Source organism: Scyliorhinus torazame, chromosome 4 (assembly GCF_047496885.1).
Source record: "Scyliorhinus torazame isolate Kashiwa2021f chromosome 4, sScyTor2.1, whole genome shotgun sequence".
In the NCBI taxonomy this organism is placed as follows: domain Eukaryota; kingdom Metazoa; phylum Chordata; class Chondrichthyes; order Carcharhiniformes; family Scyliorhinidae; genus Scyliorhinus; species Scyliorhinus torazame.
Window position 1 is genome coordinate 311492244 of NC_092710.1, and position 25318 is coordinate 311517561.

At 44.9% G+C, this 25318-nt stretch overlaps 1 protein-coding gene across 3 annotated transcripts in view; it reads right to left on the reverse strand.

Annotated features, from left to right (window-relative positions):
- The window catches only part of nphp1 (nephronophthisis 1), a 174563-nt gene that overhangs the window by 105832 nt on the left and 43413 nt on the right, over window positions 1–25318 (reverse strand). For all 3 annotated transcript variants that reach the window (XR_011940796.1, XM_072500064.1, XM_072500063.1), the window contains exons 7-8: window positions 18234–18418; window positions 4397–4445 (exon numbers count right to left, since the gene is read on the reverse strand). Coding sequence is in view for 2 of the 3 variants with exons in the window: in XM_072500064.1 (XP_072356165.1) it covers window positions 4397–4445; window positions 18234–18418 (234 nt within the window). In the remaining variant the exon portion in view is untranslated. The remainder of the gene's footprint in view (window positions 1–4396; window positions 4446–18233; window positions 18419–25318) is intronic.

Consider the following 25318-nt stretch of genomic DNA (forward strand, 5'->3'; position numbering starts at 1 on the left):
ATCGGGGGGGGGGGGGGGAAGAGGGGTGGGGGGGGGGGGGGGGGGGAGAGGAGGAGGAACCAGAAGGACTCTCAGGGTTGTTAATATATACTGTATAATATGTATAGGTCGTTGCGACAGATAATTATATATTGGACTGTTAAATTATATTTTTGGAGTGTTATACTTGTGATAAGGCAGTTGCCAATTAGGGTTAGTTTTCATTTTTGTTATTTATTATTTATTCATTTTTTGTTTATAAAATAGGTCATTGTTATTTGTGTTGTTATAATATTGTGTAAAGGATGCACAATGTATTGTGTTGGTTGACCAAAAATGTTCAATAAAATATTTATTTAAAAAAAGAGAGTTTACACACCTATTCCTGACCTCAATATCCGTCATGTTCTTCCCCCTGGTGAATACCAATACAAAATACTCATTAAGGACTTCACCCACTTCCTGTGGTTCTACGCATAGTTTTCCTCCATTGTCCTTCAGTGGGCCTACTCTTTCTCTTGCTACCCTCTTGCGCCTAATGTATGCATGAAAAGCCTTGGGATTCTCCTTGACCATGTTTGCTAAAGGCATTTCATGGCCCCTTTTAACCCTCCTAATTCCACGTTTAAGTTCCTTGCTATTTTCACTGTACTCAAGGGTTCGTCAGTTTTTAGATGCCTAGACCAATCGTATGCTTCCTTTTTCCTTTTGATTAAGTTTACAATTTCCCTCGTGATCCATGGTTCCCGAATCCTACCATTTCTATCCTTCATTTTTGCAGGGACGTGCCTGTCACATGTCAGACATGGGTCAAATATCTGCTCCCAATCCACATTCCTGTCTAATTTGGATGGAATTGGCCCTTGCCCAATTAAGCACCCTCACCCCCGGGTTACTCTTGTCCTTCTCCATGACTACTCAAAATCTTACGGAATTATGGTCGCTAAGCCCAAAATGCTCCCGCACTGAAATATCAATCACCTGGCCTGGCACATTCCCCTTTACCAAGTCAAGTATGGCCCCCTCCCTGGTTGGATTGTCAACATAATGTATGAAAAAGTTCTCCACCATTCACAGCTGGATGTAGCAGGATTGCAGAGCTTAGATCTGATGAGTTTGTTGTGGAATTGCTTAGCTCTGTCTATTATTTGCTGCTTGGCACATAAGTAGTCCTGTAGCTTCAACAGGTTGACACCTCATTTTTCGGTATGCCTGATGTTGCTCCTGGTATGCGGTGTGGCACTCTTCATTGAACAAGGCAGGGTCGATCCCCTGGCTTGCTGGTAATGGTAGAGTGGGAGATATGTCAGCCATGAGGTTGCAGATTGTGGTTGAATACAATTCTGCTGCTGCTGCTGATGGCCCATAGCACCTCATGGATGCCCAGTCTGGAGTTGCTAGATTTATTCAAAGTCTATCCCATTTAGCAAGGTGGTAGTGCCACACAACACGATGAAGGGCATCCTCAATGTGAAAACGGGACTTTGTCTTCACAAGGACTGTGCAGTAGTCAATTCTACCGATACCGTCATGGACCTTCAGCGGGCAGATTGGTGAAGATAAGGTGAAGAAGGTTTTTCCCTCTTGTTGAGCAGTCCCTGTCCGGCAGCTATGTCCTTAGCATCCAGCCAGCTCGGTCTATGGTGGTACTACCGAGCCACTCATGGTGAGGGGCATTGAAGTCCCAAGCCAGAGCATATTCTGCACCCTTGCCACCCTCAGTGCTTCCTCCAAGTGGTGTTCAACATGCAGTAGTACTGATTCATCAGCTGATGGTGGTCGGTTCGTGGTAATCAGCAGGTTTCCTTGTCCATCTTTAACCTGAAGCCATAAGACTTCATGGGGTCCAGAGTCGATGTTGAGGACTCTCAGGGCAACTCCCTCATGACTGTATACCACTTTGCCGCCACCTCCGCTGGATATGACCTGCCTCACCGACAGGAATGGTGGTAGTGGTGTCTGGTACATTCTCTGTAAGGCATGATTCTGTGAGTATGACTATGTCAGGCTGTACTTAACTAGTCTGTGAGACAGCTCTCCTAACTTTGGTACAACCTTCCAGATGTTAGTGAGAACTTTGCAGTGTTGGCAGGGCTGGTTTTGGAGTTATCATTTCCAGTACCTGGTTCAATCCCAGGTGGTCCGTCCATTTTCATTCCTTTTGTATTTTTGTGATGGTTGAATACAACTGAGTGTCTTGCTAGGCCATTTAGGAGGGCATTTAAGAGACAATCACATTGCTGTGGGTCTGGAGTCACATGTCGGCCAGACCAGGTAAGGTGGCAGATTTCCTTCCCTATAGGATATTAGTGAACCAGAATTTTATTTTTTTTAACGACAATCGACAATGGTTTCATTGTCATCATTAAACAGATAAAAAAATAAATTTAGAATGCCCAATTCGTTTTTTCCAATTAACGGGCAATTTAACACGGCCAATCCACCTATCCTGCACATCTTTTTTGGGTGGTGGGCGGTGAGACCTATGCAGATATGGAGAATGTGCAAACTCCACATGGACAGTGACCCAGGGCCAGGAAGAAACCTGGGTCCTTGGCACCATGAGGCAGCAGTGCTAACCACTGTGCCACCATGCTGCCCTACCATTAGACTTTTAATTCCAGATATCTTATTGAGTTTAAATTCCATCACCTGCTAGGTGGGATTCAAACCCAGGTCCCCAGATCACTATCCTGGGTCTTTGTATTACTAGTCCAGCGACAATACCACGATGCCACTGCCTCTGACTCAACCATTATACTAAAACATGATCACTTATTGGCACTCAGATTAGGTACATGATAGCCATCAATGAGTCTCTCTTTGAGAAATGTAGCAATTTGGCTATGTCATGATATTCAGTGCAATAAGTACAACAAAAATGGATGGTGTTAAGAAATGGTGTTGGGGGTAGAGTGTAGTGTATTAAATACGATACCCTATTTACTTCATAGAGTTTCCACTGTGACAACAGTGCCATCCGATCATCAAATGCCCTTCATATTGTCAGAAATGCTTTAATCACAGAAAACAGTTAATTGTTCAAGGACTAAGAACATTCTGGAAAAATGTGTTTTTGTTTCAAAAGATTGTCCCTTAAAGAGTTAATGCAAGGATCTAGCTGCTGCTGTTCCTGGAAAAGACAGCATTTTGCAATAAAAGGTAATGAAGTAGTTTTAAAGAAGCTGGAAACCTCTTGACACTGGTGGACAAAAGGGTCACATAGTGGTTTATGGCTTCCGAAAACTGTGTTTAAAAGTTGGTAGGCTGTTTTGCTTTGGGGAAAACAAAAAGGATCAACTGCTTGGATAAAGAAGACAACAGCTCCTGAAGCTTCCGACTCAGTCCGCAGCAGGTAGCGAACAGAAGTTACTCTGAAATTGTTCTACTTCTGGAATGGACTAACTGCCAGTTTACATTCAAGTCCACCTGAAAAGTAGTGCAAGAGTCATCGATTGTTTCGCAAAACAGTGTTGTGAACCCAACCGTATAACTCAAACACATTTCAAGGACTCAGAGTCATAGAGATTCACAGCATGAAAACAGGGCCTTCGGCCCAACTTGTCCATGCCCCCCAGTTTTTACCACTAAGCTAGTCCCAACTGCCCGCATTTGGCCCATAACCCTCTATACCCAGCTTTCCCACATAACAGTCTATAACTGACTCAATCATCTATCCTCTTGAATGTGTGCGCCTGTGTGAGAAAGAGCTAGGGCATTTAGAAAGGGTAATTCTTATATTTTGTACTGTATATTAATAAACTTTACCTTTCTATTTGACAAGACTGGTTTCACAATACACAAATAATTTTGTTGTTCATTGGGCATTGATCATTCAGAGGTTAACAGGTAAAGCACCTATTTAGATTGGATTTGTTTATTGTCACGATTGGATTTGGCCATGCATCTAGCGAGAAAACAAATTTAAATAAGTGCTGTGATCCGTAGAATAGTGGAACGAGAGATAGACAGTGTACTCTTCCCGTCTCGGTATAACAATACTCAAATGAACAATAATCACAAGTATTCTCAAAGATCAGTGGAGTTTGTGTCTACACTTACAGGAAGGATGTGGCGTGGTGCTATTGTCACTGGACGGGTAATGCAGAGACCCAGGCTAATGCTCTGGGGTCCTGGGTTCGAATCCCACCATGGCAGATGGGGAAATTGGAATTCAATAAAAATCTGGAATTAAAAAATGATGACCATGAAGGTCATAAAAACCTATCTGGTTCACGAATGTCATTCAGGGAAGGAAATCTGCCGTCCTTGCCTGGTCTGGCATACATGCCTGTTTGTCCCAAAAATAAAAAGAAACCGACAGGAAAAAAGAATGCAAATTACTCTTGCGCACAAACTAAGGAGTATACCTACCCATCCTGTCAGAAATTAGAAATTAAACCCAAAACATGCTTACCTCTGAAACAATTTTTTTGACAGCCATCCTGTGTAATTGTGACTTTTCACTGTAGAAATAGTTAATGATAATTCAGTGAATATCTTTATTAACACAAAATATAAACTTGATTTGATAACTGGCAAAAGAACAAAATGAGATGAGAATTCATTTCCACATATTATGATCTGGAATTCAGATTCAATAGTAACATTTAAAATGGCATTGGACATATAGTTGAAACGAAAACATTTGAAGGTCCATGGGAAAAGAGCAGTGGAGTGGGAATAATCTGACAGCTCTTCCACAGGTGCAAATGGCTGATTAGCATTCATCAGTACTGGAAACTGATACACAGCAGTTAACAGAATGATAAATGAAGGCTACATGTATATCCCTGGGAAGAACATCACCACACTGAGCCAACAGGATTGCCTCTGATGCTCAAAAGAGTTGAAATAGGTCAGTGGTGGAAATAAAATGGAGCGGGCAGACTTAACACTTGCTCACCATCAGTTTTTCTTGGAGTACGTGCCGATTGGCCAAGTCACCCACCAGAACCTAGCTGGATTCATTATTCTATGCAAATCAGGATCCTATTTTGTACATAGATCCCAATGCCATGGGCAGGGCATGAGCCATAAACACACAACTGAAAGTATGAGAAAGTAAGTGGTAAGGTTATTTTTTGGGAGCCAGGAACAGTAGGACTGTACCTCCAAGCTCCACAAGAATAATGTGGGCCGCTGATGTACAGAACTTCCCACATCTCTGTGATCACCACTCTCTTCCCCCAAACCCCAACAAATGTTTTCCTGGCCTAGTGGTCTTTCAGCGCCCCCCCCCCCCCCCCCCCCAAGACTGCACTGTTACTGGCTGGAACCAGCAATGCAGCAAGCTGCATTGAGACATTCGTTAGTATAAAGTCAGCCCTCAAAGTGGGTCTGGGCTCCCAATGACATACCTGGGCAATTGATTGGTTTATTCCACCTGTTACCTTCCTAATAGTTAAGAACTACTCCTATATTTTTATCCAAGTGAGCAAGTGTTAGTGCTGAATTGTTCAGGTAAACTCATCAACAATCGCAAAGAAATTGCATGCAACGCCAAAAAACATATAACGTTATTATGTAATTGACTGTGAAGAAATCGGATTCTGGCCTTAACCTTTCAGACTTCCCTGCAAAACAGCGTGGTCAAGAAGGGCTCCTGAACAGTAACGTTCCAACATAACCTTCCCAAGAAAGACTAGAGAACTATCACAAGCCCACATCCCTTTTCTCTCCCTCCGTATGGAATTCCCTAATAGTTGGCAACATGTTTCAGTGATTTAAAAAGCTGTATTTACTGGCTTCCCATATTGCAGTGGACACAAAAGAGGGAATAGGCAAGAGCTTCGTATTTAGCATCAGATAGGTCTACCTGTATTGTTATTTTACATTTAACCAAGTTCCCAGGACATATAGATGATGTCCCAGCTTTTTCCATTTAAAACATTTGAATTTTGTTTAGTATTGATTGGTTGATTTGGAAATGTTCCAGCATGATCACGAGTTTCTGCATGGGTCAAACAAAACAAAATTGTCTTTCACTGCTAGAGGGATGGAGTTCAAGACTAGTGAGGTTATGCTGCAATTGTATAGGGTGGTGGTGAGGCCGCATCTGGAGTAGTGTGTTCAGTTTTGGTCTCCTTACCTGAGAAAGGACATATTGGCACTGGAGGGAGTGCAGAGGAGATTCACTAGGTTGATCCCAGAGTTGAGGGGATTAGATTATGACGAGAGGTTGAGTAGACTGGGACTGTACTCAGTGGAGTTTAGAAGGATGCGGGGGGATCTTATTGAGACATATAAAATTATGAAGGGAATAGATAGGATAGATGCGGGCAGGTTGTTTCCACTGGTCGGGGAAAGCAGAACTAGGGGGCATAGCCTCAAAATAAGGGGAGGTAGATTTAGGACGGAGTGTAGGAGGAACTTCTTCACCCAAAGGGTTGTGAATCTCTGGAATTCCTTGCCCAGTGAAGCAGTTGAGGCTCCTTCTTTAAACGTTTTTAAGAAAAAGATAGATACCTTTCTAAAGAATAAAGGGATTCGGGGATATGGTGTACGGGCCGGAGAGTGGAGCTGAGTCCACAAAGATCAGCCATGATCTCATTAAATGGCGGAGCAGGCTCGAGGGGCCAGGTGGCCTACTCCTGTTCCTAGTTCTTATGTTCTTAAAATTAAATGTCAATAGTCTGACTCCCAGAGTTTAACTTAATTACCAATGTGAAAGAAAAGTAAATTCTAATTAGTGCGAGACACCTATATAACAGCCGCCTATCTAGCAAGATGAAGAAATCAACATCTATGAAAATTCAATTAAAATTTATTTTGAAGTCCAACTTCTCAAGTCCAATAAAAATTCTTGTGACTAATTGAGAATGAAGAATGGAAGTGAAGGTAAAATGGTGTATATGATGATAGAAAGATACTTGCATATATGTAGAATACACATGCTAACTAATTTGTTCTCTTCCTGCCCTTGAAGTAAAATTATTCATGAATTATGGCACAATTGTGGCAAGGGTCAAAAGATTTTTATATATATTCAAAAGGAACAGTCATCATTAACTGCTATTAATCACTAATATTGTGACCATTCCATCAACAAGCTGCCAATTAAGCACACGCATTAAACTGCACGTGGTGAATCTGTCGCTATTTGAAAGGGAAGTATAATATTCATTTTGAAATTGTATAATCCATACTTAACACCTGGGGATTCCAAACTACATTTGGATTTCTCCTATATGTTTGCCAATGGTATTGTTAGAATACTAGGTTGAAGGATTAACACTGGCCAGCTTCAAACTTACATTTTGGAATCGGACAAACAGGACAATTTTTATTTTTCTTTGAAACCACAAAACCATTTCGATGAAATTAAAGGAAACAGTTCTTGGAATCACTTTGAGGGCTGACTTTATACGAACAAATGTCTCAATGCAGCTTGCCAGTTCCAGCCAGTAACAGTGCAATGTTGTGGGGGGGGGGGGGGGGGGGGGCAGTGAAAGACCACTAGGCCAGGAAAATATTTGTATGGGGTTTGGGGGAAGAGAGTTGTGATCACAGATGTGGGAAGTTCTGTATAGCAGCGGCCCACATTATTCTTGTGGAGCAAAAAACTTAATCGAATTACATATACACTGGATGTTGTAAAATTCTACAGTGGTTAACATATTAATGTCATGGGAGTGTATCTTTAAGAAAGGGGTGTTCATCAAATAGCTGCAGTGATGTCATTGTGGGTGAGCTGGAATGTGATTCTGTCTTTTACTTTCGTTTTGAGCTGGGAGCTGCAGTGTGTAATAGTTTCCTTTTCAGTTGAAAGCTGTATTCAGACTACAAGGATGTTGGAGTCTCTCTCTCTCTGTACGTTAAGAATGTGTTCAGATCACTGGATACTTTAAATGTGATACCTGCTGTCTTTGTTAAAAAAGGATCTTTTGATTTGTGGATGTTGTTCGGAAAGTTAAGGGTTACCTATAGAGTATTGTATCTGTGGGGATTATCAGTGTTGGCAGTTGATGAACTGTTTACGGCGTGTTTATAAATTGTGAACCGAATTCATAGAATAAACATGGTTTTGTTTTAAACATACTTTAGCAGGGGTTACTGAGATAGGGTGGAAGTGAGGGCTTAAGTGGGTCGGTGCAGACTCGATGGGCCGAATGTCCTCCTTCTGCACTGTAATGGCCTCCATCACACCTGTAATGTGGGCCCTTCTACTCCCCATAACCAAAATCTATTAAAATGTTGTGGGTCGGGGCAGCACGGTGGCACAGTGGTAGCACTGCTGTCTCACGGCGCCGAGGTCCCAGGTTCGATCCCGGCTCTGGGTCACTGTCCGTGTGGAGTTTGCACCTTCTCCCCGTGTTTGCCTGGGTTTCGACCCACAACCCAAAGATGTGCAGGCTAGGTGGATTGAACATGTTAAATTGACCCTTAATTGGGAAAAAATGAATTGGGTACTCTAAATTTTAAAAAAAGGTTGTGGGTCAGGTGAACTCCCATGCTATACTTTGGTGTTCTCTAAAGCCTGGCTCATAACATTAACATTAAACATCATTGGATCAAAGGGCTGGAAACTCCATGCAATCCATCCAGCTGGTCCCTAAAATTTATACCTCTCAAATGCCCACCATCATTTTTCACTTTAGTAATGGAGAGGGATAGGTGTGTGCAACAAGGCAAGGTTTACAATTGGGGGAAGGGTAAATACGATGTTGTCAGACAAGAATTGAAGTGCATAAGTTGGGAACATAGGCTGTCAGGGAAGGACACAAGTGAAATGTGGAACTTGTTCAAGGAACAGGGGCGAAATTCTCCGACCCCCCGCCAGGTCGGAGAATCGTCGGGGGCTGGCGTGAATCCCGCCCCCACCGGTTGCCGAAGTCTCCGGCACAGGAGATTCGGCGGGGGCGGGAATTGAGCCGCGCGGTTGGCGGGCCCCCCCGCTCAATTCTCCGGCTCGGATGGGCCGAAGTCCCGCCGCTAAAATGCCTGTCCCGCCGGCGTAAATTAAATCACCTACCTTACCGGCGGGACAAGGCGGCGCGGGGCGATCTGGCCCCGGGGGGTGCCCCCACGGTGGCCTGGCCCGCGATCGGGGCCCACCGATCTGCGGGCGGGCCTGTGCCGTGGGGGCACTGTTTCCCTTCCGCCTCCGCCATGGTCTCCACCATGACGGAGGCGGAAGAGACTCCCTCCACTGCGTATGCATGGGAAGCGGTCAGCGGCCGCTAACGCTCCCGCGCATGCGCCGCCCGGAGATGTCATTTCCGCGCCAGCTGGCGGGGCACCAAAGGCCTTTTCTGCCAACTGGCGGGGCGGAAATTCGTCCGGCACGGGCCTAGCCCCTTAAGGTTGGGGCTCGGCCCCCAAAGATGCGGAGCATTCCGCACCTTTGGGGCGGCGCAATGCCCGTCTGATTTGCGCCGTTTTGGGCGCCAGTCGGCGGACATCGCGCCGTTTCCGGAGAATTGCGCCCCAGGTACTACGTGTCCTTGATATGTATGACTCTGTCAGGCAGGGAAGAGATGGTCGAGTGAGGGAACCATGGTTGACAAGAGAGGTTGAATGTCTTGTAAAGAGGAAGAAGGATACGTCTGTAAGGCTGAGGAAACAAGTTTCAGTCAGGGCGCTGGAGGGATACAAGATAGCCAGGAGGGAACTGAAGAAAGAGTTAACAGAGGGCATGAAAAATCTTTGGCGGGTAGGATCAATAAAAACCCCCAAGACCTTTTACACATATGTGAGAAATATGAGAATGACTAGAGCGAGGGTAGGTCCGATCAAGGACAGTAGCGGGAGATTGTGTATTGAGTCTGAAGAGATAGGAGAGGTCTTGAACGAGTACTTTTCTTCTGTATTTACAAATGAGAGGGGCCATATTGTTGGAGAGGACAGTGTGACACAGACTGGTAAGCTCGAGGAAATACTTGTTAGGAAGATGTGTTGGGCATTTTGAAAAACTTGAGGATAGACAAATCCCCTGGGCCTGACGGGATATATCCAAGGATTCTATGGGAAGCAAGAGATGAAATTGCAGAGCCGTTGGCAATGATCTTTTCGTCCTCAACAAGGGTGGTACCAGGGGATTGGAGAGTGGCGAATGTCGTGCTCCTGTTCAAAAAAGGGCCTAGGGATAACCCTGGGAATTACAGGCCAGTTAGTCTTACTTCGGTGGTAGGCAGAGTAATGGAAAGGGTACTGAAGGATAGGATTTCTGAGCATCTGGAAAGGCACTGCTTGATTAAGAATAGTCAGCTCGGATTTGTGAGGGGTAGGTCTTGCTTTACAAGTCTTATTGAATTCTTTGAGGAGGTGACCAAGCATGTGGATGAAGATAAAGCAATGGATGTAATGTACATGGATTTTAGTAAGGCATTTGATAAGGTTCCCAATGGTAGGCTTATGCAGAAAGTAAGGAGGCATGGGATAGTGGGAAATTTGGCCAGTTGGATAACGAACTGGCTAACCGATAGAAGTCAGAGAGTGGTGGTGGATGGCAAATATTCAGCCTGGATCCCAGTTACAAGTGGCATACCGCAGGGATCAGTTCTGGGTCCTCTGCTGTTTGTGATTTTCATTAATGACTTGGATGAGGGAGTTGAAGGGTGGGTTAGTAAATTTGCAGACCATACAAAGATTGGTGGAGTTGTGGATAGTGAGGAGGGCTGTTGTCGGCTGCAAAGTGACATTGATAGGATGCAGAGCTGGGCTGAGAAGTGGCAGATGGAGTTTAGCCATGAAAAGTGTGAGGTTGTCCATTTTGGAAGGACAAATATGAATGCGGAATACAGGGTTAACGGTAGAGTTCTTGGCAATGTGGAGGAGCAGAGAGATCTTGGGGTCTATGTTCATACATCTTTGAAAGTTGCACTCAAGTGGATAGAGCTGTGAAGAAGGCCTATGGTGTGCTAGCGTTCATTAACAGAGGGATTGAATTTAAGAGCCGTGAGGGGATGATGCAGCTGTACAAAACTTTGGTAAGGCCACATTTGGAGTACTGTGTACAGTTCTGGTCGCCTCATTTTAGGAAGGATGTGGAAGCTTTGGAAAAGGTGCTAAGGAGATTTACCAGGATGTTGCCTGGAATGGAGAGTAGGTCTTACGAAGAAAGGTTGAGTGTGCGAGGCCTTTTCTCATTAGAACGGAGAAGGATGAGGGGCGACTTGATTGAGGTTTAGAAGATGATCAGGGGAATAGATAGTCAGAGACGTTTTCCCCGGGTGGAACAAACCATTACAAGGGGACATAAATTTAAGGTGAATGGTGGAAGATATAGGGGGGATGTCAGAGGTAGGTTCTTTACCCAAAGAGTAGTGGGGGCATGGAATGCACTGCCTGTGGAAGTAGTTGAGTCGGAAACATTAGGGACCTTCAAGCAGCTATTGGATAGGTACATGGATTACGGTAGAATGATATAGTGTAGATTAATTTGTTCTTAAGGGCAGCATTGTGGATAGCACAATTGCTTCACAGCTCCAGGGTCCCAGGTTCGATTCAGGCTTGGGTCACTGTCTGTGCGGAGTCTGCGCGTCCTCCCAGTGTGTGCGTGGGTTTCCTCCGGGTGCTCCGGTTTCCTTCCATAGTCAAAAGATGTGCGGGTTAGGTGGATTGGCCATGATAAATTGCCCTTAGTGTCCAAAATTGCCCTTAGTGTTGGGTGGAGGTGTTGACCTTGGGTAGGGTGCTCTTTCCAAAAGCTGGTGCAGACCCGATGGGCCGAATGGCCTCCTTCTGCCCTGTAAATTCAATGATAATCTATGATTAATCTAGGACAAAGGTTCGGCACAACATCGTGGGCCGAAGGGCCTGTTCTGTGCTGTATTTTTCTATGTTCTATTTTCTATCTCAAATATCCATCTACGTTTCCCAGAAAATTTGGCCACATTATCTGCCTCCCTGTGCATTCCATCTGCATGAGCAGAGAGATCTCGGTGTCCATGTACATAGATCCCTGAAAGTTGCCACCCAGGTTGAGAGGGTTGTTAAGTAGGCGTACGATGTGGTAGCTTTTATTGTACGAAGTCTTACAACATCAGGTTAAAGTCCAACAGGTTTGTTTCGATGTCACTAGCTTTCGGAGCGCTGCTCCTTCCTCAGGTGAATGAAGAGGTATGTTCCAGAAACAGATATATAGACAAATTCAAAGATGCCAAACAATACTTGGAATGCGACCATTAGCAGGTGATTAAATCTTTACCATTAGCAGGTAATTAAATCCCCCACCATCTGGCCTGCGAAATCCTACCAACTGTCCTGGCTTGATACAATTCACACCTCTTTAACCTGGGGTTACCCCCATCTCTGGATCTGTAAAGATTTAATCACCTGCTAATGGTCGCATTCCAAGCATTGTTTGGCATCTTTGAATTTGTCTGTACATATGTTTCTGGAACATACCTCTTCATTCACCTGAGGAAGGAGCAGCGCTCCGAAAGCTAGTGACATCGAAACAAACCTGTTGGACTTTAACCTGGTGTTGTAAGACTTCGTACTGTGCTCACCCCAGTCCAACGCCGGCATCTCCACATCTTAGCTTTTATTGGTAGAGGGATTGAGTTTCGGAGCCATGAGGTCATGTTGCAGCTATACAAAACTCTGGTGCGGCCGCATTTGGAGTAATGCGTGCAATTCTGGTCGCCGCATTATAGGAAGGATGTGGAAGCATTGGAAAGGGTGCAGAGGAGATTTACCAGAATGTTGCCTGGTATGGAGGGAAGATCTTATGAGGAAAGGCTGAGGGACTTGAGGCTGTTTTCGTTAGAGAGAAGAAGGTTAAGAGGTGACTTAATTGAGGCATACAAGATGATCAGAGGATTGGATAGGGTGGACAGTGAGAGCCTTTTTCCTCGGATGGTGATGTCTAGCACGAGGGGACATAGCTTTAAATTGAGGGGAGATAGATATAGGACAGATGTCAGAGGTAGATTCTTTACTCAGAGAGTAGTAAGGGCGTGGAATGCCCTGCCTGCAACAGTAGTGGAGTCGCCAACACTAAGGGCATTCAAATGGTCATTGGATAGACATATGGACGATAAGGGAAGTGTAGATGGGCTTTAGAGTGGTTTCACAGGTTGGCACAACATTGAGGGCCGAAGGGCCTGTACTGCGCTGTAATGTTCTATGTTCTATGATTCATCCTCCTTATAAACTAGTTTTAGCTGAACTTGTTTTAAAGTTTAAATTCACATATCCTGGTTCTAAAATTGGTGGCAATTTTAAACAGGCCATCAGGGTTCAATTACTTATTTGTGCATCATAAATACTTGAATTGCATCTCTCCTAAGCCTTCTCTTTTCCTGAATAAACAATCTCAAGGGCTTCAACTTTATCCCCTTTCCCTTAAATGAGGTAAAGAAAAGAAACACTTACATTTTCATTTTTGAAAATTCAAAGTGTCCAATTCTTTTTCCTTCCAATTAAGGGGCAATTTAGCAGGGCCAATCCAGCTACCCTGCACATCTTTGGGTTATGGAAGTGAGACACATGCAGACAAGGGGAGAATATGCAAACTCCACACGAACAGTGACCCGGGGCCGGGATTGAACCACTGCACCACCGTGCCACCCCACACTTGCATTTTCATAGCGCCTTCATAATCTCAGAATGACCCAAAGCAGTTACAGCCAAATAACTGCCTTTGTAAGCAAATGTGACAGGTAATTTGCACATCAACTCTGAAGAGGTTTCAATTTGGCTACCCTTTTTCATACTGCCTCCAATAATGCGATATCCTTGCCATAGTACAGCAGAGAGATTAGTACACAATGGGGTGGCACTGTGGCACAGTGGTTAGCACAGCTGTCTCACAGTGCCAGACCCCAGGTTCAATTCCAGCCTTGGGTCACTGTCTGTGTGGGGTTTGTACATTCTCCCGGCTGGGTGGTTTCCTCCGGGTGCTCCGGTGTCCTCCCACAATCCAAACATGTGCAGGTTAGGTGGATTGGTCATGCTAAATTGCCCCTTAGTGTCAAAAACGTTAGGTGGGGTTATTGGGCTGCTGTCTCATACTGTGTCACATGTATCACCAATAAGGAATAAATAACAGCACTATAATTTTACAGAAAATTAGGTATAAATGGGCAAATTCGTGAATAATCAACATTAGCTGGCCAAATCTATTCTTGATCTGAAAACATGGATGTCTACATAAAGTTGAGAACATTTACTTACATCTATACAACTCTTGACAGTCCCTTTTACTGCAAACATCAGACTTTAAAGAGCAATTCTGCACTCAGGAAATGGAGGAGTAATTCAAGAAAGTACTAAGAAACAAAAGATTCCACTGCAGTTTCAGTTTGGGGTAGGGGTGCTGCAAAAAAATAATGTTTTTTCCCCCTCTGGCAGCTGAAATTAGAACCATAGAAAAGTTACAGCGCAGAAAGAGGCCATTCAGCCCATCGAGTCTGTGCCAGTCAATAAAGGAATAAAAACTAGCTGCTCATTTTAATCCCATTTTCCAGCATCTGGTCCATACCCTTGCTGATTACAGCACTTCAGGTGTCATGTTTAAATGAGTTGAGCATTTCAGCCTCAACCACCAACTTAAGCAGTGAATTCCAGATGCCCAATACCCTCTGGATAAAAAGGGTCTTTTCCTCATGTCCCCACTAATCATTCCATCAATCACCTTAAATTGATGCCTCCTGGTAATTGACCCCTCAGCTAGGCGAAACAAGTTTTTCCTGTCTACCTGCCTAGGCCCCTCATAATTTTGTACACCTCAATTAGGTCACTCCTTAGCCTCCTCTGTTCTAAGGAAAGCAACCCTAGCCTCTCCAATCTCTCTTCATAGCTGCAATTTTCAAGTCCAGTCAACATTATTGTAAATGTCCTCCAGAGCAATTAAGTCTCGTCTGTAATGTGATGACCAGAACTGCACACACAATTCCAGCTGTGGCGTAGCGTAACCAGCATCTTATACTGTTCCATCATTACATCCCTTGTTTTGTATTCAATATCTCACCCAATAAAGGAAAGCATTCCATATGCTTTCTTGACTACCTTGCCCACCTGTCCTGCCAACTTCAAGAACCCATGAACATGCACTCCACCTCCTCAGCCCCTCTCAATGGGCGCAATCCAATTGCCACCGCGCCCGAAAAGCATCTCACCGCAGCGCAGCGTGGCCAATAATCCCAGGGTCTACACGGCTCGCAACGTGAATTGCATTGCATAGCCATGCGTTTCGCGGTGCTGCAAGTGCCGGGAAACACGCTGCTAAACATGTCCGCTATGGGACTTGGTTCCCAATTAGTTGAATCGCGCCTAATATCTTACCATTTATTGAGCATTCCCATGCTTTGTTTACCCTCCCCAATTGCCATTACCTTACACTTTCCAGATTGAATTTCATTTGCCACTTCTCTGCCCACGCAACCAAACCATTGACATCATTTTGGAGTCAACAGCTATCCTTTTTATTATCAGTCAATTTTTGTCTCATCTGCAAATTTCCCAATCATGCCACCCACATTTAAGTCCAAATCATTAATATATACAACAAACAGCAAGGACCCCAACACCTAGCTGCATGTCACATCACCTTTCCATCCATCCACCATTATCCTTTGTTTCCTGTCACTGAGCCAATTTTGGATCCAATGTGCCACCTAACCCGGTGTCCCATCTCACTTTTCTGATTGGTCTGTCATGTCGCTCATTTTTCTGACCAGCTTACCATGTGGCAGATTGATATGAGATTTCTTAGGTGACTGTGACATCTATTTGGGCACTTTCACTCAGTTATGACTAGGTTTGAAACAACAGAATTCAAGCACCCACAGCTTAACACAAATCAGTACTAAATTGGCACGTGCACTCACAGAAGTAAAATAGGATTGATCAATTTTTATTGTCACATGTACAGTGAAAAGTATTTTTCTGCGGCCAAGGGAACATACACAGTACGTACATAGTAGATAAAAAAATAATCTGCAGAGTACATTGACAAATGGTACATCGATAAACAGTGATTGGTTACAGTGCGGAATAAGGGCCAAACAAGCAAGACATGAACAAGAGCAGCATAGGGCGTTGTGAATAGTGTTCTTACAGGGAACAGATCAGTCCGAGGGAGAGTCGTTGAGTCATGGGGGAGGAGCCGTTCCGGTGTCTGGATGTGCGGGTCTTCAGATTTCTGTATCTTCTGCCTGACGGAAGAGTCTGGAAGAGGGCAAAGCCTGGGTGTGAGGAGTAAATGACAATGTCTGCCTTCCGGAGGGAGTGGGAGGTGTGGACAGAATCAATGGGAGGGTGGGAAGGTTGTGTGATGAGTTGGGCTGATTTCACCACACTCTGCAGTTTACTGCGATCTTGGGCCGAGCAGTTGCCATACCAAGCTGTGGATGCTCTCTATGGCACACCTGTAGAGGTTTGTGAGAGTTCATGCAGACCTGCCAAATTTATTTTGCTTCCGTAGGAAGTAGAGTCGTTGTTGGGCTTTCTTGACTGTTGCACCAGGACAGACTGTTGTTGATGGTGACCCCCAGGAACCTAAAGCTATCGACCGTCTCCACTTCGGAGCTATTCATGCAGACGTAGGAACTTAGAGATCTAATTGGAGTTAAATCTTGCCACACAGTCGTGTGCGTATAGGGAGTACAGAAGAGAACTGAGCACACATCCATGCAGGGCCCTGCCGTTGAGGCCTATTTTGGAGGAGGTGCTGTCGCCTATCCTGACAGATTGCAGTCTGTTGGATCCAGCTGCACATGGAGGGGTGAAGTCCAAGATTGCAGAGTTTGGTTATTATTCTTGTTGGGATAATGGTGTCAAAGGCGGAGCTGTAATTTATGGTGACTTAGGTGACTTGTTGTCAAGATGTTTGAGTGTTAATTGTAGGGCCAGTGAGATAGCATCTGCTGTGGACAGTTGCGGTAATAGGCGAACTGCAATGGATCGAGACAGTCTGGGAGTCTGGCATTGACCAGACTCATGACTAGCCGCTCGAAGCATTTCATGATAACAGACATCAGGGCAACTGGTCGGTAGCCGTTGAGGCACGCTATCTTGTTCTTCTTTGGTACTGTATTATGGTTGTCTTCTTGAAGCAGGTAGGGACCTCGGAGCGGATAAGTGAGGTGTTGAAGATATCTACGAAAACACTCGCCAGCTGGTGAGCGGGCTCTGAGTGCTCGCCTAGGGACTCCGTCAAGGCCCGTCGCTTTCCACGAGTTCACTTTCAGGAAGGCAGCTCTCAACTCTGAGGCTGTAGTAGTGGGTATAGGTGTCCAGGGCTATTGGGGCGGTGGCACTGATGTATTGGCAGACTGTTCAAAGCGGGCAGAGAACTTGTTCAGTTCATTGGGGAGGGATGCTCCAGTCCCAGAGATTCCGCCTGGCCTTGCTTTGTAGCCTGTGTTCTTGTGCAGACGTTGTGGGTTTGTGTCATTGGCCTGGGACTCCAGTTTGATCCGGTATTGTCTTTTAGCGTGCCTGATGATTTCCGCACGTTGTGCCTGGATTTCTTATTTAGATCAGGGTGGTCAGACTTGAACGCCGCCGTCCAGTACTTCAGCAGGGAGTGAACTCTTTGGTTGAGCCAGGGTTTCCGATTGGAGAACACCCGTATTGTCTTCTTTGGTACACAGTCTTCGACACACTTACTGATGAAGTCTGTGAAGATGGTTGCGTACTCGTCCAGGTTAGCTACCGCGGCCCTGAATAAGGAACAGTCCACAGGCTCTAAGCTATCATGGAGATTGGCCTCTGATGTCTCGGACCAGCACTGCACTGGTTTTCTTGACTGGTTCAGCACGCTTGAGTTGCTGTTTGTAAGCCGAAAGTAGGAGTACCGACTTTGTGATCGGATTTGACAAAGTGTGGTCGGGGAATGGCGGTAAGCACCTTTAATGCTCGTGGAGCAGTGATCCAGGGTGTTTGCACCTCTGATGGGTCAGGAGAAGGGTGCATGATGTGGGAAATGGAATACTATATAACACTGATAAGAGTTCTGAAGCTAGTTTTAACACATTATTGAGGGTGTGTAGAAGGAACAATACTCAGTGTCAAACTATGCTCTACCAGATGGTGCGAATCTTCTGCAGCCTGCTTCATTTCCAGAAGTGGCTTTGATGACTAATTTTACTTTGCAAGATATTTACACGGAATCAACTTAAAGCAGCATCAGAAAACAGTGATTACTTTAATTCCTTCAGTATACATCTTCCTTGATTTCCAAATCTATTTTTCCCCTTCAAATTTCTCAACTAATTCTCTTCATTGCTGAGGACCAACCAATCTAATCAACAGCAGTTTAAAAGAAAGGACGTGAATAATCCAGAACTGTAATCACGTACCTGCGTACTTCAGGTACTTCTTTAACACTGTGCGGCTCATCTTCCACTTCTTCACTGTCTTCATCACTTTCATCTTCTTCATCACCGTCATCATCTTCATCACAGTCATCACCACCAACACTACTACCCTCACCTTTAAGCGCATCTGCAACTTTTATCAATCCCTTACTATGCTGTTTGTGCACCTACAGAAATATAGATAAATTGAAAGTGTAATTAGTGTTTTACATGATGCATTATTAAAACAGTAGGTTAAGTACAACTTGATTTTCAATACTGCAAACTATTAGAAACATCACAGCTAGTCTTACATATCTGACTAGTAGGACCTGCTAGTCAATCCAGTAGACTACTAGCACTGATTCACTGATCTGCTACTCGTAGCTAAATATTACTTGCATAGTAGGGATTTCCTAGCAAAATATTTCCGCTTTTTAGGCTTACATCAGCCTGGGAATCACTGTTGGTGATCTTATTTATGATATGCAACACATTCAGATTAAATTAATCTCTACTATTTTAACTATTTATTTTAAGTAGGTTAGAACTTAAAATAGGAGAGGAATTTGATATGACACATTAAGCTTTAATAATATTGCTTAGTTTTTATAGCCCGCAGGCACCTTTATTTGATAAGGGTATCATAGAAACACAGAAAATAGAAGCAGGAGGAGGCCTTTCAGCTCCGAGGCCTGGTCCACCATTCATTATGATCATCAAGTTCAATAGCCTTCCCCCCCATATCCTTTGATCCCTTTCGCCCTTAATGCTATATCTAACTGCTTCTTGAAAACATACAATGTTTCGGCCTCAACTACTTTCCTGTGGTAACGAATTCCACAGGCTCACCACTCTCTGGGTGAAGAAATTTCTCCTCACCTCTGTCCTACATAGTCTCCCCATATCCTCAAGACTTGGTCCCTGGTTCTGGACACCCCCACCATTGGAACATATTTCTCGCATCTACCCTGTCCAGTCCTGTTAGAATTTTACAGATTTCTATGAGATTCCCCCTCTTCTGAACTCCAGCGAATATAATCCTAGCCGATTCAATCTCTCCTCATACTCCAGTCCTGCCATCCCAGGAATCAGTCTGGTAAACCTTCGCTGCACTCCCTCTATAGCAAAACATCCTTTCTCAGATTAAGGATACCAAAGCTACACATAATATTCCAGGTGCAGCCTCACAAAGGCCATGTATAATTACAGCAAGACATCCCTACTCCTACTCGAATCCTCTCACAATGAAGGTCAGCTGGTACCGCCTACTGTACTTGTATGGTTACCGTCAGTGACAGGTGTATGAGGGCACCCAGGTCTAGTTGAACATTTCCCTCTCCTAATTTATGGCCATTCAGATAATAGTCTGCCTTCTCATTTTTGCTACCAACAGCGTTTTGCTATCAACAGGAAAGATGTGGCATCATTGGAGGCAATTCAGCGGAGGTTCACCACATTGATTCTGGGGATGAAAGGATTGATTAATGAGGAGAGATTAAACAGTTTGGGCTTATACCCGCTGGAGTTTAGAAGGTTGAGAGGTATATAAAACACTAAAAGGGATTGATAAAGTAAACATAGTCCAAATGTTCCCCCTTGTGGGGAAATCCAGAATGAGAGGTCACAGATATAGGCTGAGAGGCAGTAGATTTAGAACTGAGATGAGGAGGAACTACTTCTCGCAGTAGTACACGATGCCCCACATTGGGGTGGTGACTGAATCATTAAATGGTTTCAAGGAGGAGATACATATATTTCTAATTTTAAAAAATGGTTTAGTGGCAGCACAATGGTGCAGTGGATAGCACTGCTGCCTCACGGTGCCGAGGTCCCAAGTTCGATCCTGGCTCTGGGTCACTGTCAGTGTGGAGTTTGCATATTCTCCCCGTGTTTGCGTGGATTTCGCCCCCACAGTTCAAAGATATACAGGCTAGGTAGATTGGCCATGATAAATTGCCCCTTAATTGGAAAAAATGAATCGGACACTCTAAATTTTATTTTTTTTTAAACTGTTTAAAGGGATATGGGGAACAGGTAGGGATGTGGATTTGAGACCAGAAAGAGATCAGCCATGATCTGATTGAATGGCGGAGCAGGCTCAAGGGGCTGAGTTACCTACTGCTGGTTCTAATTTCTATGCAAAACCACCCTGGTCCTACAAAACAGAATTCTTTTTAAACAAACATTACCATTGCAGTCAAAAACACCCAGGCTTTTAACCCTGAAATTGCCCAATACGTCGAACCCAATATTCCTTCCAGTCATTGCACACGGTAAATGTTGAGAGGCTGTTTCCTCTCATGAGAGTGTGTAGGATCAGAGTGCATAGTCGCAGAATAAGAGAGTGCCTATTTAAGACTGAGGAAGGATTCCTTCTCTCAAAGGGTGGTGAATCTTTGAAATTCTTTACCCCAGGAAGCTGTGGAGGCCGAATCCTTGAACATTTTCAAGGCTGAGGTTGATGGGTTTTTAATCAGAAGGGAAATTAAGGAGAAAAGGCAGGAAAGTGGACTTAGAGAGTGTTAGATCAGCCATGATCTTATTAAATGGCGAAGCAGGCTCGAAAGGCTGAACAACTTACTCCTGTTCCTATTTCTTATGGTCTATGTGTAAATACAGCCTGATGCCATTGCCAGGGTTCAAATATAAAATGATCATTTTGATGTGATAGCTCCGAGCACATGGCACTGTGCTCTGGCCAGGAGTAATGTATTGGAGAGGGGTAATTAGTAAAAAAAAAACACAATGCATGACTTAAATCCCACTGATGTGGGATCTCTGCATCTTCCTCATAGCTAACTCTCCCACACTACTTTGTATCATCTGCAAATTTGGAGATTATCCATTATTCGCTCGTCCAAATCATTAATATATAATGTGAACAGTTGGGATCCTAGCACAGATCCCTGCGGTACCCACTTAGTCACTGCCTGCCAATCGGAAAAAGACCAATTTATTCCAACTCTGCTATGTGAGACCTTGTTGAAAGCCTTCTGAAAGTCTAAATAAACCACATCCACTGGTTTTCCGTGGTCAGTTACATCTTCAAAGAATTCCAGGAAACTTGTCAAGCATGATTTCCCTTTCGTAAATCCATGCTGACTTTGTCCGATTATACGACTGCCTTTCAAATGCTGTGCTATGAAATCCTTGTTAATGGACTCTAGCAACTTCCCTACTACAAACATGAGGCTTACTGGTCTACAGTTCCCTGTTTTCTCTCTACCCTTTTTGAATAGTGGAGATATATTGGCTACCCTCAAATCTGTAGGAACCTTTCCAGAGTCCAAAGAATTTTGGAAAATGGCCACCAATGGGAAGTACTATTTTCTAGGGCCACTTCATTAAGTACTCTGGGATGAACATTATCTGGCCCTGGAGGTTTATCTGCCTTTAATTCCAATAATTTCCCCAAAACCATTTCTCTACTAATACTAATTTCTTTCAGCTCCTCACTAAACTTTGTGTTTCTCAGAACGTCCGGTACATTATTCATGTGTTCTTTTGTGATGACAGGAGCAAAGTACAAATTTAGTCCCTCAGCCATTTCTTCGTTCCTTGTTATCACAGAATACTACAGTGAAGAAGAGGCCCTTCGGCCCATCGAGTCTGCACCGACAAACAAAAGGCCCTGACCTGTCCACCTAATCTCACTTGCCAGCACTTGGCCCATAGCCTTGAATGTTTTGATGTGACAAGTATTCATCCAGGTACTGGATGTGAGGCATTCCCCCTCTACACCCTTCTAGGCAGCGCATTCAAGGCCATCACCACCCTCTGGGTAAAAAAGTTTATCCTCAAATCCCCCCTAAACCTCCACCCCCCACTTTGAACTTGTGTCCCTTCAACTATGGGGAACAGCTCCTCCCGATCCACTCTGTCCATTCCCCTCATAAACTTGTACACCTCAATCAGGTCACCCCTCAGTCTTCTCTGCTCCAGAGAAAAAAAAACCAAGCCTATCCAACCTCTCTTCATAACTTAAATGTTCCATCCCAGGCCACATTCTGGTGAATCTTCTCTGTACCCCCTGCAGTGCAATTACATCCTTCCTATAATGCGGCGACCAGAACTGCACACAGTACTCCAGATGTGGTCTCACCAATGTTCTATAAAGCTCCATCATGACCTCCCTGCTTTTGTAACCTATGCCACGATTGATAAAGGCAAGTGTACCATATGCCTTTTACACCACCCTATTAACCTGCCTGCCCTATCGAGCTGTTTCTCACCATGCCAGTCCTTCTCCCTCAGGTGTGTCGTTTGGAAGAAGTCTATGTCTGCCCTCAGGTTTTTTAGATGGGTGGAGACTCTGGATCTTTGCACCAGGCTGTTGAGTACTCTGACTTTACAGGTGACAATTGTGATGGAGGGCTTCTGTGCACCCCTCCCCCCTTACGGGGTGAACCACATGGACGTGCCCCTGCACGGCAGGGTCTCCCCTTGTTTGAGCGCCGAGATGGCCACTGTTGTCTTCTTTGTTCCAGCCATCCCCATGTGCGACCGGTTGTAACCAGTAACCCTGCCATCCCCACCCCTCTCCCCACCTAATCCCAGACACTCTTCCCCCCCCCCCCCCCCACCTGAGCCCCTCTGCCCGCCATTCCCTCTTCTCGCTCCCTGTACCACTGTTGCCTCCCCCTACTACCTCATTTCCCCACCCCTCCTTCCCCCGGTTTGTGTTTTCTTCCCCCCTTCTGCCAGGCGCTCCCTCCCTATCAGGAGCTGTGTCGACTATTGTTATCTTTCCAGCCCTTCATCTGGATGAACTGGTTTTCATCCTGTGACGTGTTGAAATAATGTTCCTTTGTGTCATATGTTAGTCAAAGTCTCGCTGTGTACAACATTCCCAACCACATCCTGTTTTTGAATAAAGCCGCCTTGGCCCCATTAAACCCAGCCGACACTTGTCCAGGTCAGCCCCAATAGCCTAATAGATGTGGTTCATATGTCCCTCCCATCTGCAGGACCATGAGCTTCTTGCATAGTTAGGGATCCCCAATTTATCCTAGAATTTATGAAGCTTTGCTATGATCACCTGCAGTGGTTTTCTGACTTTAGGCCTTTGCCAGAGCGACCTGCTGGCCCGTCTACCTCTGGGGCTTGCACAGGCTTTCTCCCCCAACTAGCTTTCCGAGCATTTGTGCAACGTACTCCATAAGGGTTCTGCCCTCCGTACCCTCAAGTAGCCCGACAATCCTTAAGTTCTGCCGGCGAGACCTGTTCTCCTGATCCTCCACCTTCTGCTCGAGTGTTCCCTGGGTTGTTACCAAACTTGTAACAGCTGTCTCGAGCACATTGATCGCTCTGGTCAATGAACGCTCTCTTCAGGTCCTGCACCATCGCCCCCCTGGGTCTTCAGTCTCTGCTTCATCTTCTCCAGCCCCTCTTCGAAGCGGGTCAAGGTGAACTCTATGGCTGACCTCATGGCCACCATGAGGTCCAGTCCTCCTTAATGGAGTTCCTGTGCATTTGGAGCTATTTGATAGGAGCTCCATCCACTGTTCCCTCGGTGAATGGGTCAGAGTTCGCGATGGTGAAGCCGTTCAGTCCACCATTCTCTGCTCCGCCTCGCTCCACATGTCCGAGTCTGGGTCTTCTTCTCTGGACTCTTACTTTAGCTGTTTTTCCACTTCCATGGTTGATTTGCAGGCATTTCCGCGGTTTGCTGTTAGTTTCGGGTGAGTGAGGGATTTGTTTTGTTATTTTGGAGACTGATTTAAGAGCTAAAAGGGTTCAAGTTGAATCTCCTAAGGGAGAGCCACCTTTAGTGCGATCGCTCAGCACATCGCCACCACCAGTATTTGTATTCATAGCTCCACATCAAAGGCTTTATAACCACTTGGAGCTGTCAATTAAACTGTGAATTTATGGTCTCTCCAGTGATAACAGTAGGCTGTGAATCAGTCATATAGCACTAACTGATAAATGATAACCCCCAGATTTATGTCAACAGAATAAAATTGCAAACAGACATAGCAGGCTTTTAAAACAAATTCAAGGACTTGGGATTTAAATGTCTTGACAGTCCCAATGAGCTGATCTACTTATTAGGAATATTCATGTCTACTTTTAACAGCCCCAAAAGGGCAACTTACCAATCCAAACATGGTGCCCGCCCTCTCCAAATAAGGTGACCGACCACTCAAAATTACTCAAGCATCGTTAGGCCTTTTACTCAAATGTCTAAAGCCCGCAAGCCATGCGCTACACATCCACCCGCGGAAATTGCATCTGTTTTAAGGCAGCTTCACTTCTACATGCGCAAAATGCAACCCGCCCCCATTACCGCACTCTCATCCATCCCCAGTGAAAATGGTGGGTGTTGGGTCCAGTGCTTGATTCCAAAATCGCAGCCCAGGTGTCTCAATATCAGCAAAACTAAGGAGCTGGTCATTGATTTCAAGGAGCGAAGTATCGTACACACCCCTGTCTACATCAATGGTGCCGAGACGGAGATGGTGGACAGCTTCAAATTCCTTGGTGTGCACATCATCAACAATCTGCCCTGGTCCACCAATGTCGACGCTACGACCAAGAAAGCACAACAGTGCCTATACTTTTTCAGGAAACTAAGGAAATTTGGCATATTCACATTGACTCTGACCGATTTTTACAGATGTACCATAGAATGCATTACAGCTTGCTTGGCAATTACTCGTTCCAAGGCCATAAGAAACTACAGAGTCGTGAACACAGCCCAGTCCATTACGTGAACCGCCCTCCCATCCACTGACTCTGTCTACACCTCCCATTGCTTTGGAAAGGCGGGCAGCATAACCAAAGACCCCTCCCACCCGGGTTATTCTCTCTTCCATCGGGCAGGAGATACAAAAGTCTGAGAACATGCACAAACAGATTCAAAAACAGTTATTTCCCTGCTGATACCAAACTCCTGAATGACCTCTTAAGGACTGAACTGATCTCTCCATGCATCTTCCCGACTGAGTAGCATTACCCTCCATATGCTTCACCCCATGTCTATGTCTATGTATCTACATCGTGTATTTATCGTATGTCCTATGTTTTTCATGTATGGAACGGTCTGTCTGGACTGGACGCAGAACACTACTTTTCACTGTACC